The 17566-nt window shown below is 43.4% G+C and overlaps 1 protein-coding gene across 2 annotated transcripts in view; it reads right to left on the bottom strand.

Annotated features, from left to right (window-relative positions):
- Positions 1-16961, bottom strand: part of PNPLA8 (patatin like domain 8, phospholipase A2) — a 34730-nt gene extending 17769 nt beyond the window's left edge. Inside the window, exons 1-7 of one of the 2 annotated variants that reach the window (XM_028745731.2) lie at positions 16817-16961; positions 12863-14036; positions 9347-9496; positions 8445-8596; positions 3215-3309; positions 2508-2679; positions 1640-1697 (exon numbers count right to left, since the gene is read on the bottom strand). In XM_028745731.2, coding sequence (XP_028601564.2) covers positions 1640-1697; positions 2508-2679; positions 3215-3309; positions 8445-8596; positions 9347-9496; positions 12863-13951 — 1716 coding nt within the window. In that variant the 5' untranslated portion in view covers positions 13952-14036; positions 16817-16961. Of the gene's footprint in view, positions 1-1639; positions 1698-2507; positions 2680-3214; positions 3310-8444; positions 8597-9346; positions 9497-12862; positions 14037-16666 lie in introns of both variants that reach the window. The other variant, XM_028745732.2, reaches the window with a different exon arrangement.
- Between the last annotated feature and the right edge of the window lie 605 nt (positions 16962-17566).

Below are 17566 nucleotides of genomic sequence, written 5' to 3'. Positions count from 1 at the left end.
ACAGGCAAACCAGCACCCACTTGGGTGTTGCAAAAGCCCTTCATGGGGGAAGACGAAAAACTGAGGAATTCCTCTGTAGAGGATGGCAGAGATGAAACACTATGTCCTTCTTCCCCCTCAGATGGTTCTTCCGACTCTGTGTGAGGCACACCTGGCCAGCTCTGAAGAAAGAGCAGCAGGTCTTCTATGCATGGCTGCATTAAGATCAGCATTGAAGATCAATTTTCCCCAATATATTCACCTTGGTCAGGACTGAAGGAGTAGAAGGGCCAAGTCTAGCCCTTAAAGCCAGGGGTAGAAAATCCTAATACTCACTTAATACTGAATCTTAAGTCTTCCTGATGACAGGCAAACACATTTTTACTCAGTCAGACCATTTAAAAGTGCTTTATCTTGTTGACCATTTGCTGAGAGTTCTGGAAGAGCTGCTCTCTGTCTCAAAGGTCTTTTCCACCAGGCCTGGGCTGGTGGGGCCCTGACTGACTCCAGCTACAAAAGCTGAGGCTGCTGAACAGACTCTTAGGCTAGGGTGTTGTTTGGGGGGGGGGGTTGCTCGGAAGAAGGGTTGTTGCTGTTAGTTTTTTATAACTTTTAACATTATTTATGACTACTTTTGTTATGTTGTGGGTTTAATTTCCCCATGTTTTGAACTGTGGAAAGGCGGAATACAAATAAAATTATGTCTGTATGTATGTATATTGTTGATATGCTTTGTTGTCCTGCTGTTTAAGCAGTATTTTGGAACATTTTTGTATTGTTTTTATTTTTGTTTACATATTTATTGTAAGTGTTCCCAGAAGTTATAAAACTGAAGGATTGGAACTAGATGTTTTCATTACAGTCCAGATCTTAAATGGGTACTAGGAATAAATCACATGACTCAGCTCAGGTACAGGACAATCATGCCTTGCCCATTTATAGCTGGTTTTGTACAAGCTCTTCCAGGCTCGTAAGACAGGGATTGGTTCATGACAAAAGATGAGGGGGAAATCCTTTTCCCAATAGCAAGTAAGGTAAAGGTAAAGGTATCCCTGCCCGCACGGGCCAGTCGTGACTGATTCTGGGGTTGCGTGCCCATCTCGCTTAAGAGGCTGGGGGCCAGCGCTGTCCGAAGACACTTCTGGGTCACGTGGCCAGCGTGACGAAGCTGCTCTGGCGAGCCTGCACCAGCGCAGCACAAGGAAACGCTGTTTACCTTCCCGCTATAAAGTGGTACCTATTTATCTACTTGCACTTAAGGGTGCTTTCGAACTGCTAGGTGGGCAGGAGCTGCAACCGAACGACGGGAGCTCACCCCGCCGCGGGGATTCGAACCGCCGACCATACGATCGGCAAGTACTTGGGGTTAAAGATCTGGTTTAGAATTTGTCAGATTCAGGAACACATTTTTACTTTTTAACTTCCAATAACCACTCACTGGATTAATGTGCCTACAGACTTAAATTCTGTACCCACTTGCCTGTTTAAATGCCCATTTCCTACATGCTGATGGTAACATTAGGAACTGAGCACTGAGAAGAGAGTTCTAAAACAAAGACGAACAATAATTAATAGAAATGTTGTGCAACACACGTTTAAACAATCTTACATTAAATAAGTACATTAAAATTAAAATAAAAAATTGATCAAGTACACTGACCTTAAGACATCTGGGATTTCTGGCTGTTTCAATCATAACATCTGATCCCATTCTCTCTCTAGGGAAAAAGGACAAAACATGACAAGTTATGATTTATTGTTTTTAATATGTTGTCTGCCATTTTTTAAAATATTTCTAAAGAAATACAGCTGCCCTGATCTTCAGTTGTCATTCCTTCTCACATACTATTCTCACATACTATATATTCATACTCTAAACGCTTAGGCAAGGGAGATCATTTATTTGGATTCTACTGGACTGCATCCAGACTAAATCAGCTGACCGTAGCATCTACTGAAATCAATTTGACAAATTAGTCATGTTTTACTTCCGACAGAAATCTATGGGACTCAATTTCAACTAAGCTAATAGGTTAGATCCAAACTCTGTACCTTTTTTGTTTTCTTTTAGACCAACGGCAAGAACCCTTTAACATTTACCACAGTTTTAGCATTTTTTACCGTACAGACAAAATTCCTCAGGTTGTGAGGAATTTTAGTGAAAATAATGAACCACAATGAAGAGAGCTATTGAGCAGTTGGGCATGTAAAAAGAAAACAGAGGGCCCCAACTCTATTTGTCAGAAACAAAATTATATTAAAAGGCTTTCAAATGGTTTGGCAGCCTGAACAAACAATTTTTTTTAAAGAATCACCAACCACGGACTTTAAAGATAGGTGTCACCATATCTAATTGCAGTTAATATTTTATACTCCTCTGTTGCAATAACATTTGTCACTGTGATATGAATTCTTAGAATTTACAGGATGGTAGAATGAGGACTGTGCCTATTTAATACTTTGATGTACATTGAAGTAAGCAAAATTAGTGATGATTTTAAACAAATCAATAGATAAATTTAACTTACATAAGAATCTTCTCCCAGATTTCACTGTCATAAAATGCATGGCTCCAGCCCATTTTAACTGTCCCAACAATGACATTTTGCTTAAACACATCAGTTCCTAGTTTACGATAAAGTTCTTCACACTCGTCCAGAGGGATATGGAATAACCCCAACATAAATGCCAATATAGCACCTAAAAGCAAACATGATTCATAAATTGTAAATGTGGTATTTTATAGGAATATTACCTAATGCCTCATTTATAGGAGCACAACATAAAGATATAAAAATCTTTATACTTTGAATATTCTAAAAGTTAAAAAAAAAATCAGGATTTTGGTCTCTGGAGTGTAAATATTATTTCAATGTCTATGCAACCTGATTATAAATATCTTTGAGACATATTTTTAGGACAAATTATTTGTAGAGTTTTGTTGTTGTTTAGTCGTTTAGTCGTGTCCGACTCTTCGTGACCCCATGGACCAGAGCACGCCAGGCACTCCTGTCTTCCACCGCCTCCCGCAGTTTGGTCAGGCTCATTGTAGAGTTTAGAAATTGAGAAATGCATGCTAATATAACTGAGATATTCACATTAAGCATTCATTTATAGTGCCATCTAGAGTGTAAGAATATAATGGCCGGGTTTGCACATCACATGAAGCCATAGATAATGCAATTGAACAGTGTGATGGGGAATGCTGCTCAGAAATCCATGCAGACCTATTTACCTGTACTCACTCCACAAATGTAGTCAAAAAGATGATGAACCGGCTTTCCAGTGAGCTCTTCTAGTTTACGAAGTGTCTGAAGTGCTACTAATCCCCTGTAACACAAAAAAACCCAAAAATGTTATGCAATTTATCATTTGTTAAGTAAAAGCCAAGTGACAGTATGTTTAAGTCACTAGCTATCAAGCTTTCAGTATCATCCATTGCTATATCCTGGGAAATGTGTCATATTTAAAGGCAAAGAACACGTTCAAAACTGATTGATCTCTCCCAGTTGATATGCTTTAATAAGTGTTTCCTATACAGGTCACAGGAAATATAGACTTTTTAGGAAAGAAAAATAAAAAGGTTACTAAGGTTGGTAAAGAATAGAGAAGCAATGCTGACTTTAAAGTCAGTAATTTCCCCTCTCTACCAGTAGCTCTGAAGTGGACTATTCCTAGTGGTTGCAATCTTCTGCAGTAGGATATAGTAATGGTAATCATAGAGCATATTCAAAAGCAGAGCAGTTTTGCACCATTCCACAGCAACCAATGCTCAAAACACGTAAGCTATGAAACTGCATCAGTCCTAAGGTAGCTGACCACAGGGAATACAAAAATATGTAAATTATTCACCAAAGATTAAACCTGAACTGCATGACATCTTGGCAACTTAAGATCTTATAGGTTGTGTGTTTGAGAAATAAAAGAAGCCAACAAATGAAGCATGCACACATTGTTGACTTACTGGTTATCTTAGCTATCAAGTCCTAACATACATACATGAATTATTATTCAGAAATTGTGCCCTGTCTACATAGAGCTTATGCTTCAGTAAGCCAGCACAGGATTAAAACCCAAGGTGCAAACCACTGAGTTAAAATCTTGCCTCTACCATGAGTCACTCTCAACCTCAGACCTTATTGGCAACTTAGGACCATAATACTTCTGTCCGATGAAAAGAACTTTGAGTTAAGAGTCAGTGCTAGTCCTACTCAGAAGAGACCAATTGACATTAATGGACACAACTATCTTAGGCTCATTAGGTAGCATTCAACTACCGTATTTTTCGCACCATAGGACGCACTTTTTCCCTCCTAAAAAGCAAGGGAAAATGTGTGCGCGTCCTATGAAGCGAATGCAGGCTTTCGCTGAAGCCTGGAGAGTGAGAGGGGTCGGTGCGCACCGACCCCTCTCGCTCTCCAGGCTTCAGGAAGCTATCCGCTAGCCGTGGGAGACCCAGCTCTCCCACGGCTAGCGGAGCGCTGCATTAATCCCGAAGCTTGGGGCGTGCGGAGCTCAGCGCGCCCCAAGCTTCTGGGTGCCGGCAAGGTCTCGCTAGCCCTGGGAGAGCCCCGCGGTGTCGCGCGGCTCTCCCAGGGCTAACGAAGCGCCGCGCTAATCCCGAAGCTTGGGGCGTGCGGAGCTCAGCGCGCCCCAAGCTTCTGGGTGCCGGCAAGGTCTCGCTAGCCCTGGGAGAGCCCCACGGCGTTGCGCGGCTCTCCCAGGGCTAGTGAAGCGCCGCGCTAATCCCGAAGCTTGGGGCGTGCGGAGCTCAGCGCGCCCCAAGCTTCTGGGCGCCAGCAAGGTCTCCGCTAGGCTAGGCTAGTGGAGATCTTGCCGGCTCCCAGAAGCTTGGGGCACGCTGAGCTCCGCACGCCCCAAGCTTCGGGATTAGCGCTCCGCTAGCCGTGTCTAGGCTGCGGATAGCAGCCTGCTTCCCGGAGCGTTGGGCGCCCTGAAAGCAGAGCTGCAGGCGCTTCGGGAACACATCCGCAGCGTGGGGAGCCTTGCAGGAATTCCCCACAGGGCTCCCCACGCTGCGGATAGCAGCCTGCCGCCCGGCGGGTGGGGCGCCCTGAAGCAGAGCGCCCCTCGCGCCAGGCATACATCCGCAGTGTGGGGAGCCTTGCAGCAGTTCCCCGCAAGGCTCCCCAAGCTGCGGATAGCAGCCTGCCGCCCGGCGGGTGGGGCGCCCTGAAGCAGAGCGCCCCGCGCGCCAGGCAGACATCAGCCAGCCCCACAAGCTCGGGGGACAGCAGGGAGGCGCAGCGCCACTATCCCGCTGTTCCTCGACCTGGTTCGGTTTCCCTGACCTGCTTTTGGGGGGGAAATAAAGGGGGAAAATTTTTCCTTTATTTCCCCCCCAAAAAACTAGGTGCGTCCTATGGTCCGGTGCGTCCAATCGTGCGAAAAATACGGTAAGTTATACTCAGAAGAGACCCACCAAAATGAATGGACCTAACTTAGCTGTGCTCATTAATCTCAATGGGTCTACTTTGAGGAAGAACTCAGCTGTACACAACCCTTTAAATCCAATCCAGTATATTTTATCATTTTAAAGCTGAAATATGATCATTTTGTTAATTAACACTTTTCTACCCGGTGAGAATTTAAGTGCAAAGGTTGGTGAAATTTATTTTGTGGAGCACAAATCTAATGGCAGCTTCACCGTTAAAACAGAAATTGCCAAGGCAAAAACTGAAATCATGGCATTTGGAGAGAATGTGTGCTAGAAGGAGCCCAGATACCAAGAAGACATCAAGCGAGAAAGTAGTTGCTAAGGAAAGCAGAAACAAGAATACATTACCACATACCTTCACAGCTCACTGATTCAAAACAAGACAGAATGGTAATGATTACGAGTAATTAATGCTTTCAGGCAGTTCTGTACTTTATGCACAATTAATTGGTTAGTGTCAAATTTATGTTAGTTGACAGTTGGTGAGATTAGTCCAAAATATCACCATAACTGGCAATGAGCACTGAATGAAAAGAAACGACAAAGAGCTTTACAGGGACTTTACCAAGGACAATTTATTTGTTCAACAAGCTCCTAGCCATCTCAACTCTAAACCAAAGATGGCTTGTAATTCTTATAAATGGTCCATTAAATATGACAAAATATCGAAGAAAAATGCTTGCCCTAAACCATTTCTATTGCCAGTGAAAGAAACTGGATATCCGCCACTATTTTTTCCACAGGCAATTATATAACCAATGAAGTTTTCTTTTCTTTTTAATTTAACATGCTCACATGCATCATTCTTTCCTGTTTTAGGGTTCTGGATTAAAAACATTCAAAAGGAAACACAGATATGGCCTTGTCCAGGGGTCGGCAAACTACGGTCCGCGGGCTGGATACGGCCTGAGGGGGTAATTAAACCACCCCCCGGCCCTTGCCACCCACTCGGTCAGTCCCCGCATGGAGCTAAACTGGAGCACCACACTGGTTTAGCTTCTTGCGGGGACTGACTTCTGAGACGCAGCCACGGCTTCCTATTGGCTGCAGGAAGGTCCTGCAGCCAATCGGAAGCCGCAGATGCCTCCTCCTCCCCCGCCATGGCTCCAAAAGCCAGCAGGGAAAGAGCAATGGAAGGGTGCGCATGCGCACGGGTGTGTGTGCTCCTGTGCGTGGGCGATCCAACCGCTGGCGAAGTTTGCCGACCCCTGGCCTTGTCCATTCTAGATACATTAGCTAAATTAAACAAGGGTGCCAACAGCCACTGTGTTTACTGCATAACTCTTTGATTTTCTCTTCAGACATGGGAAAAAACCTTGTTCTATCTAAGAAAAAATGACTATTACTCAGCAAGGTGGTCAACATATTATACAGCGCCTTTCCACTGGTCTGCTTAAAGCCAGCTGCATCAACTCCTCAATTCCATTTACATCAGTCACTCCATCCAGCTAAGAGAAGAGAGATGGGACTGCAAGACCTCTTCATCTACTCTTCTCCAACTTTTTCGATTCCTGCTGTAAACCTTAAAATCTCTAACAAAGGGATTAGTGTCTGAGCTTGCTTTTTTCTTTCTCCTTCCCAGTCTGTTCTCCTTTTGTGTCATGTCTTTTAGTTTGTGAACCTGACAACAGGGACCCGTCTTCTCACTGATAGTTGAGAAGGTGGTATTCAAGCATGTTTTGCCTAAAGAACGGGATAAAAATGCTAATAACAATAGTAATAGTTTGCTTGCTCGGTTTCATGCTGTTTGAGAAACTACCCCATCCTAAGACTAATGAACTCACCATGTATTTTCCAAGATAGACTACACAAATACCAATAAAGGTTTTTCCGCATTCCAGAGGTATTAGTATATGCTAATCTAAACTGTATAAGATTCTACTGTTCAGCAACAATAGAGGATGGAGCAGGTGGCCATGACCCAAGAGAAACAAATTCACAAATAAGTTTAAACAGAAGTGTTATTTAAAAACATTTACAGATTTGTCATGGTTACACTAAAATAAACCTGGCTGAAGATGCAAGTTGTTTGCGCTATCAACTGAGAATTTCAGTCTGTTAGTAAATGAAAGTAGGACACTCTTAAGTGACCCCTTTCAAACAAATATGTGGGTATCAAGTGCTGAAAATAATAATAGTATACACTTCTGTTAGGAATTAGACTTGAAAGATCACTTTATTTAAAAGAAACAAAATTCAGGCTAATGACAGGCCAAAAGCAGGCAAACCCCCTCCAGCACTTTAATATGATGATGAAGTCAGGGACCCATAACTATTCTCCAGTCTACGGTCTTGCCACACTTCCATCTTGCTAAAGGAGACTTTCCAGTTATCATGGTTATGGATAAATTCTTTCCAGTTATCATGGTTATGGATAAATTCTTTCCAGTTATCATGGTTATGGATAAATTCTGGAAAATATGTTACACTGATTCATTGTTTAACATTACATGTATGCCTGTGTTTATCCTCCATTTCAACTTTAGTTCCTTTCACTTTTGCAGGAAGTCTAACTTGCCACTATGACTGAATCCTCAAACTATATTCGCATGAAGATTGCAAACTAGCATAAAGCTATTCAGATTATATATCTGTGCAAACCATTATTTGCTCGTTCAGATGTAATGGCAAACTCGGGTTGCACAGAAAGGGGAAGACAACATGAGGCGTGAGCACGTAAACACAGGTCATGTTCATGAATTGGCACACAATGTTGCTGCATGTAAATCAACCCTCAAGAAACTGACTTCACTATGAGAATTTCCAGTGCTCTTCAAACAGAAGCAAACTATTATAGTCCAGTGGCATAAATGTAAATTTATGAATCCAGTGGCACAATGAAGCGTGCAAAATTGTCTGTTTAATCTCCAAGAGTACTACTTTATTTTCTCTCTCAGTTCAAATAGGCAGAGGTCGACCTCCGCTGCCTATACTAAAAGGGAGATACACAAATTTAAAATAATTCACTCCAGGTAAAGACATAGATGTAACACTTTGACAGCCCTACCTTGTTCCCCCGCCATCAATAGTGAGAACTCGAATGCCCCACCCTTTTACAGGGTCTGTATAGCCAATTACAGCCAATGCTTCCCTGACAGCAGCCTGAAGAGCTTCATCATTTGCCTGCCTTAGTCGCAACAAGCATGGAATGCTTTTTTCCTGGAAACAAAATAAAGATTTTAAATGCAGCACAAAAAGTGTTTATGTGGTGCTCCTCCAGACCACCAGATATAAAACTAAAATGAAATTTATGAAAGTAAATACTGTTCAATTTAAAAGAAAGCATTGGTGTTTTCTTCACATTTTTCTTACACATACTATACTTGGCCTGAAATCCTAAGCACACTTCTCAGGAAATAAATCCCAATAAAATTTGTAGGACTCACAGGATCATGTTATTAGAACCTTCCAGTTATTGAAAAATGTAGTTAGTGTTATTTTTCAAGTTGCAGGGCAATAATGAAAGTCAAAATACTCAAAATGTGTAACTAGATATCCTCAACTCCAGATTTTACTATAAAATCAGAAATGACTGTGACTATCTCCAGAAAACTTCTGAATCTTTTGTGTATTACAACCTTGTGATCTTTGAATATTATATAACATTACCGTCCCTGCACCAGAGAAATTTATTGGTGTAACTTTAGTGCAGCAATGGCTAACCTGTGGAGCTTCAATGCCAATTGCTCCTGACAAGTGGCTATGCTGGCTGGGCCTGATGAGAGCTGGTGACCAACAACATCTTGGCAGGATATAAGAAGCCACTGATTCTTACAGCCTGATATCAAGTGGAATATGCACTTAGATGTTATATATTGTTGTAAAATACATAGCTCACAATTATTATTTCCAAAATGAGGATGTGATTTCATTCTCAATTCATGGTGAGATTATAGAATTGATTTGTACCTTAACAGCAACTCCTCTACTTTCTGGAAATTCCAAGAGATGGTATGTCAGTTCTTCAACCCTGTTGATACAGACTCTTCTGTTAGATGATCTCCGTAATGCTTGCACTAAAGCCCGGGTTCTGTTATCTATACTCACCCTTGCAATAATCTAAGAAGAGAATGTTTTATTAATTTTTAAAATCCATCAAATATCTAAGCCAGATGTCTTCAACCAATTCAAACTCAGGACCCACCTTCAACCCAAATGTGCATTTGAGGGACCCATTTCTTAACCTTTAATCATATATTTGTATGCTGGCAGCGCTGCTGCTGTGACCCAGGAGTGGGTCCCAACCCACCAGCTGAAGATCACTGGTCTAAGGGATCTAGCAACACAAGCTTTTGTGGGCCAGAACCCACTTTATCAATCACATTAAAAAAAATGACAGGCAGGCAGTTTGTTCCCTCCTTTTCTCTATGAGCACAAGTTAAATACTCATCCACTTAAGGCTGAAATCCTATGCACACTTATCAGGGAGTCCTTTGAAAATACAACTTCTAAACAGACATGCATAGGTTTTCACTACTCATAACCATTCCTTGCACCTGATTACATGAATCCTAGCATGTACTACAAGTGTCATGCAGTGCAATCCTATACATGTATACTCAGAGGTCCCATTGACTTTAATGGGCTTACCCCAAATATATGCATACAGGACTGCAGCTTTTAAGGTACCAGAAGGGTTTTGGTAGCTTTGTTCTAAGAAAATGCCTCTGGAATTAATAAAAATGCAATTTTTTTTTGCTAAATAATATTTTCATCATTTTAATTTTTTTAGTGTGAAACTGAAAATAACCACTTACCTTGTTACCTCTACTGAGTTAATAATTATAAGAACATGGAAAAGCTTGCTGAATCAGACCAATGGCCCATCTAGTCCAGTATCCTGTTCTCAGAGTGGACAGCCCATGTGAAACCTGCAAGAAGGACCTGAGCACAAGAGCACTTCCCCCTGTGTAGTTTCCAGCAATTATTTCCATGTCCGACAAACAGGGAGAGCTTTATAAGCATTTCAGATTTTTTTTTATCTCAAGTCCAGAAATATGTAGTAAGGGTGCTGGGCTAATAAAGTGGCACCTTGGTTCTCGAACTCAATCCATTCCTGAAGTCCGTTCGACTCCCGAAACGTTTGAAAACCAAGGCGCAGCTTCTGATTGGCACAGGTGCCCCAGAAACAATAGCCAGCAGCCGCATTGGACATTTGGCTTCCGAAAAAAGTTCGAAAACCAGAACACTTACTTCCAGGTTTTCGGCGTTCGGGACCCGATTTGTTCATCAGCTAAGCTGTTCGAGACCCAGGTTCCACTGTATTGTTGTGCACCAGTAACTTACTGAAGAGAGTCGTAGGGAAGACAGTAGAAAAAACAAGAGAGTGGGACACACACAGCACTTTAAAGCAGTGTTTCCCAACCGGTGTTCCGCGGCACACTAGTGTGCCGTGAGACCTTGCCTGGTGTGCCGTGGGAGGGAGGCGGGAGAGGCGGGGCGGCGGCGGCATCTCCTGCTGGATGCAAATCCAAACATGGCGGGCGCCTCCCTCGCTCCTTTGTAGGCGGACCATCGAGAGAGAAAGAAAAGGAGGCGAAAGAGCGAGAGAAGGCGCCTGCGCGGAAAGAGGAGCGAGCAGTGCGCCTGCGCGCCGCGGCGCCCGAGATCGCTTCTCCCCACCGCCCCTTGCTTCAAAAGAGGTCCAGGGACAGCGGGAAGTGCTTCCCGCTGCCCCTGGACCTCTTTTGAAGCAAGGGGCTGCGGGGAGATCGCTTCTCCCGGTGCTCCGAAGCGGGGCGGGGGGCGGGAACACCTGCCCCAGCCGCCCCGCTTCGGAACGCTGCTCCGAAGCGGGGCGGGGGGGGGCGGGAACCTCTCCCCCCGCCGCCGGGCATCGGAATGATGCCCCGATGCCGGGCGGTGGGGCGGGAACCTCTCCCCCCGCCGCCGGGCATCGGAACGATGCCCCGATGCCGGGCGGTGGGGCGGGAACCTCTCCCGCCGCCCGGCATCGGAACGAGGTCCTGGACCTCTTCTGAAGGCAGGCGGGGGCAAAAGTCTTTGCTCCCCCCGCCTGCCTTCCCGGGACAGCGGAGACTTCTCCGCTGCCCCGGGCGATCTTAAAATGCTGGCGGGCGGGAGCGAAGCGTTCGCTGCCGACCCCCAGCATTTTAAAATCTCCTCGGGGCAGCGGAGACTTCGCTCCCGCCCGCCAGCATTTTAAAATCGCCCCGGGACAGCAGGGGCTTTTAAAATGCTGGCGGTCGGCAGCAAAGCCCTCCTGTCCCCGGAGCTTGCGGGGCGGGAGGTGGGAAGAAGGGCTTTTCTTCCCACCGCCAGCCTTCAGAACAGCCTTCTGAAGGCTGGCAGTGGGAAGAAAAGCCCTTGTCCCCCCCCCCCCCAGCCTTCAGAAGAGGTCGGGGGACAGACTGTCCCCGGACCTGGTCTGAAGGCGGTTTCCCTAGGAACGCATTAATTGATTTTCAATACATTCCTATGGGAAACCGTGCATCGCAAGACGAAAAACTCGCAAGACGAAGAGACTTGCGGAACGAATTAATTTCGTCTTGCGAGGCACCACTGTACTTTTTATATAGTCAATATAGGCACAGAGTTAAATTTTTTAACATTTTCTAATGGTGGTGTGCCTCGAGATTTTTTTCATGAAACAAGTGTGCCTTTGCCCAAAAAAGGTTGGGAAACACTGCTTTAAAGTGCTCAATACAGAGTTGTGTTCAACTAAGCTCACTCTGGCAGCCCTTACCACAGCCCTATATGGCCACCAGCAGTATTCTGAACATTGATTTGTCTGTGGTGACTAAAGTCCTCCCGGTGAACAGGTAGGGCTATTTTTAAGTTAAACGCTAATGGATTATCTCCTGACCTAAACATTAGGAAGAACTTCCTGACAGTAAGAGCTGTTTGACAGTGGAATTTGCTGCCAAGGAGTGTGGTGGAGTCTCCTTCTTTGGTGGTCTTTAAGCAGAGGCTTGACAACCATATGTCAGGAGTGCTCTGATGGTGTTTCCTGCTTGGCAGGGGGTTGGACTCGATGGCCCTTGTGGTCTATTCCAACTCTATGATTCTATGACCTCAAGGCTGTTAATGTTCTGTACCTGTTTTTTGTTACTTTTGCATAGGCAGTCATTTTTATAGACTAATTTACAGGGTTGCTGCAAACTAGCACTCTTTAAATAGAAAGCCAATTCATCCAACTACTTAGTTCTTTTATGGTAAGATTGTACAAAATAAATAAAAAATCTCTACATATACTTTAACCATGTAAGTACTTTCACAAAGCTGCTTCTTAAGTTGTATAACCTTTTAAAAATATTCTATGCTCTGCTCTGTTAAAATCAATGACACAGGGGTTTGGGGTTGTTGGTCCGCCGTCCGCCCCCCAATTTTCTTCTATTGTCTATAACTATATTTTATCTGTTACATAACAAAATAGCTTATGAAGTGATGATTAAGGAGGTTTACCTTTTCCCTTTGAAGGGACAGCCTCCTCTCTTTCTCTTCCGCACGTTTAGCCTCCTCGTCATCTTTCAACTTATCCTCACTTTCTTGTACTTTGCTCTTTTCTGGCAAAGCAGTTTTCGGATCAGATCGTAACTTTGGGACCAGTCCTCCAATGTAACTATCCACAAAGGCCTGTACACTGTTACTTGGGTAAGAAAGAAAACTTGCAATACCCTTTTTGCTGGAAGCTGGAGCGGTGGCAGTAGCATTTGCAGAGTCTGGAGACTGTGCTGCAGGTATTAAGGCAGATACTGCATTCATTCTGTTTTCATTACTTAATATGTCATCTTCTGGTGTATCAAGTGTCTTCCCCTCCTGAGTCTGTGATTTAGGAGGGGAACCATTCCCCTTTTTCTCTTGAGCCATACCACCAGTGCTAAAGTACCAATTGATGTGATTTGCTAGAAAGTTGTATGTTTCTCCAAAGTTTGTAGCAAAATAGCTAACATGAAAAAGGCTATTTTTGAAATCTGCAAGATCTTTCAATGAACCACGATTAGTACTACTGGGTCCCAAGTCTTCACTTACAGGCACAAGCTTCTTACCATCTATGCTATCATTGCAGTCTTTCTGACTTCTGTTGTTTGCAGCTTGTCTGACATTTTCTGGGTTCGTATGAAAACTATTTTCTTGGCCATTATTTTCAGCCGATCTGTTCAGTATACCAGAATGTGGCTTAAGCCGAGCTATCCGTGAAATCAGTTCACTGTGAGTTCCAGACACAGCTTTTGAGACAGATTCTAAAGTGTTCTTAAATCGTGACATGCGACTGCTTGTTTTTGTCAATTCCTTAGAAGTACTAAGTTTAGAAGCTCTGTAATGCAAGGAGTCATGATAACAGAAGTGCTTGTTATACCATAGTGCTTTGTCTCCTCCCCATTTATAATATGGTTTGCTTGTGTGAAAAACTCTAAAAGGAATAGCTTGAGTTATACTCCAAAAAAGCTTAGGTCTGTACAAGTAATACAGTTGTCTGGTGTTTTGTTTACAAAGGCTTTTTGAACTAGCTACTAAGTACAGATAGGCATCTAAAGACAACCGAATTGACATTACGTATAAATACTGAAGTCATCCATAAATTTGTTTTGTCCAGAAATCTTTTTTTAAAAGGAAACATCACTCTTCAGGATGTTACCTGAAATGAAAAATAAAGAGTGTTAGTCTATTGAGCAAAGTATGCTCGACAAAGAGAAATCAGTGTTTCCAGTAGTGAGTATACTTGATCTTAGCCTAAGAGGCAGCTCATCGAATTTAGAATTGTATCGTTCTGGGAAGCCATTTCTTTAAGGAGTTAAACAAAAGTAATCTGAAATTAGCTATAGGGATTACCAATACTCAAATACAGTGTAATGCATTGAAGCAAGGTATCAGAACATCCCCAAGAATAGCTACATATTAAGCAATAGAATAAAACAGACACCCCCAAACTTGGCCCTCCAGATGTTTTAGGACTACAACTCCCATCATCCCTAGCTAACAGGACCAGTGGTCAGGGATGATGGGAGTTGTAGTCCCAAAACATCTGGAGGGCTGAGTTTGGGGGTGCCTGGAATAAAATAGAGAACATGCTGACTCCCTCAAAGTATAGACTATGGGATAAAAGGCACCATTGTATTCATTCCTATAAGAACAAGGCAAGAGTGTAATTAGACACAGATTTAGATAACCATACTAGAAATAAGATTCCTTCCCATGGTGGGTTTGTATTAATGAAAGTGCTTCTGTTAGTGTAAAGCAAAGCACCTCATCTTCACCCCTACCAAATGACCAAATGCAGGTCTCTATGCCATACCACAAAATCTTCCAACCTCCAGGAGAATCTTTTAGGGGTACAGTATATGAAGTATCAATGAGAATTAGACATACTGCCCTGTGAAAATGGAAGCACTACCACAGTTGAAAAACAACCACCACCCACTGCCAGTTGCATCACTTAATCCAACAATTCTACTCTAAGGCAACTCTTTCACCACATTAAGTTTTCACTGAACTTTGGCACCAACCATTACGTCTTCATTGCACTTTGGCATGAATAATCTATTGCATTTCTCACTGCAATCAACAATGCCTCTGGGGAAAATGTTTCAGGGAAACTTCCTAGAATAGCTCTCCACTGAAGTACTGCATCAAATCAGCCTGTGTGTGCCCAAATGCCGCTTGGTGCATTTCATATTTTGGGCTGCCCTTGCATTCTAAGGAAAGAAAAGCTGTATACAATCATTTTATTTTAAGCAATGAACAAGTTGAGCAACAGAGAATAGCTAGCTGACAACAGGGCACATGACACTTGCATGATCTGTTCCTAGTATCTTTCTTGTACAGCCAAGATCACACATTACAAGGCACTATTTATAACTGACAAGATGAGCACTTGCATACAGGAATACACTTAAAACCAGGAGGAAAACATTCAGAGCATAATAGCTTTGGGTTTCAGTGAGACATGCTTAGAGGATAAGCTGGATATAAGCTCACAAATACAATTAAGCAAATTGCCAAGCATTACGTGTGTTTTCAGGACACAAGACTGACCACACCAAAGCCGTACGCTAGTCACATACACAATATAGATGTATTCCTTAATACATCTTTAGCCCGGTGGAAGGCAGAAAAGCTAGTGAAATAACCAACCACATACACACCCATTTTTTAAAGATTGAGAACAGCTCAAAACCTTTAACAGTCAGAAAATATTCCAAAAGCAAACATTCTTGCGGAAAAAAAGTCTTAATTATATGCGCACAAACAAACAGGAACATTAAAAGCTATTTTGTTACTCAGTCTACTGACCATGATACGTTTAATATCAAAGTCGAGGGTTTGAGCCCCAAACTTTGCATTTCAGGGTTTGGACTAGATGACCCTTGTGGTCCCTTCCAACTCTATAATTCTATGCATCTATAAGGGTTTTCAAACGATGGGGAGAGAGGGAGATATAGAGGGAAGGCATCACATATACTATTGTGTTCCTTCCTTTATATTAAGAGCCAAAGCTAAGAGAGAGAGAAAGAATGAAAGTCCCCAGGGCCCCATAATATCAGGTGGGCAACCTTTAGGGAAACAGTGAATGTTTGAAGTCTCAAGCCTTAAGCAGAACCTCACATCCCTCAGACACCAGGTGTATGAGGAGAGGCTGTGTATTATCCCTCACTGGTTTGTTGTTTTTATTTTGTTTCTATATTTTAAGGTTTTATATTTTGATTTTGTTCTGTGAACCACCCTGAGACCTCTGGGCATAGGGTGGTATATAAATTCAATAATAAATAAATAACAATAATAGCAGCAGCTGACTCACACGCCCCTGGGACAAACTATCATGGGACCCCTGGCTCAAACTCATAACTTGCTCCCTGGTAATAGTAATAACAATAACAATATTTTTTTATCCTTTATACCCCCCCCCCACTTAGGGAGGCTTTCAACACATACAAAAGCATAACCTATAAAAACATAATAATAATAATAATTTATTATTTGTCCCCGTCCATCTGGCTGGGTTTTCCCCAGCCACTCCGGGTGGCTTCCACAAATACTAAAAATACACTAATATGTCATACATTAAAAACTTCTCTTAAGATGTCTTCTGAATGTCAGGTAGTTGTTTATCTCTTTGACAGATAAATGGTACTACTGAAGGCCTTTTAAGCCAGGGACAACCCGAAGCTACGCAACGTACACGAAAGGCACACATAAACACACACACTCTCTCTCTCTCACACACACACAAAAATACCCCGTAACCAAGGAAAACAAAACACCGCGAACCTTAGAGGGGCAACAGGGCGACTCACAGACCCAGGTAAACAGGCGCGTTCCTGACACGGGTCAGGAAAGGCGCGCACGACGACGACAACACCGGGCAAGGCAGCAGCACGAGGGGACGGAAGGCCAAGGGAGCTGCTGGCTGCCACTCACCCCAAGCAGGGCTCCCCGAAGGTCGACGGTCTACCCTCTAGGTCGCCCGGCAGGACGCCCAACGCGAAACCCGGAACAACAGTCTCACCGGCCATTTTCTTCCCAGCAGGTGAGCATGCGCGGTCGGCTGCACACGCGCGCTGGAGACGCGCCGGCGTCGAGATTTATTTATTTATTTATAAAGTTCTCTCTCGCTCTCGCTCTCGCTCTCACCCCTCAGGGGTCGTGTGCCAACCCCATCTTTACCTAGTACGCATGCGTGCGAGCTGGAACGTTTAGCCGCGCGCCGTTTAACGACAACAAACAAGCTCGCTAGCCGCCGGTCTCCTAAAAATGGCAAAAGAGAGAACAGATATTTAAAGGGGCACGTCTCGTTCTCCAGGGCAGGGAGTTTCCGGGTTGATAATGGAGATGCCGTATTTAACGCACACGCACAAAGAAAGAAAAAGGAGAATAAATATTATTGTTGTTGTTTTATTTATACCCTGCCCACTTTAGGCGGCTTTCCAACACATATAAAGCCATAAAATAAAATCTTAAAGATTGTAACGTATCTGGGGTTAGACCTCGGGTGTGTCCACCTAGAAACAAACAAAAAAGGTCGCAGCAAACAGATGAGTTGTTGCTCTTAAGCGGAGATTCCCCCCCCCCTTTAAGTAAACACTTAAAAACAAACAAACAGCCTTTCCTATTATAATTTATAAGTGTACTGGCATGGCTGCGTGGCTAAAATATTGCAACGGTTTATAA

Source organism: Podarcis muralis, chromosome 10 (assembly GCF_964188315.1).
Source record: "Podarcis muralis chromosome 10, rPodMur119.hap1.1, whole genome shotgun sequence".
NCBI lineage: Eukaryota > Metazoa > Chordata > Lepidosauria > Squamata > Lacertidae > Podarcis > Podarcis muralis.
Note: the sequence above shows the minus strand (reverse complement) of the source record. Positions and strands in the feature narration are given on the sequence as shown.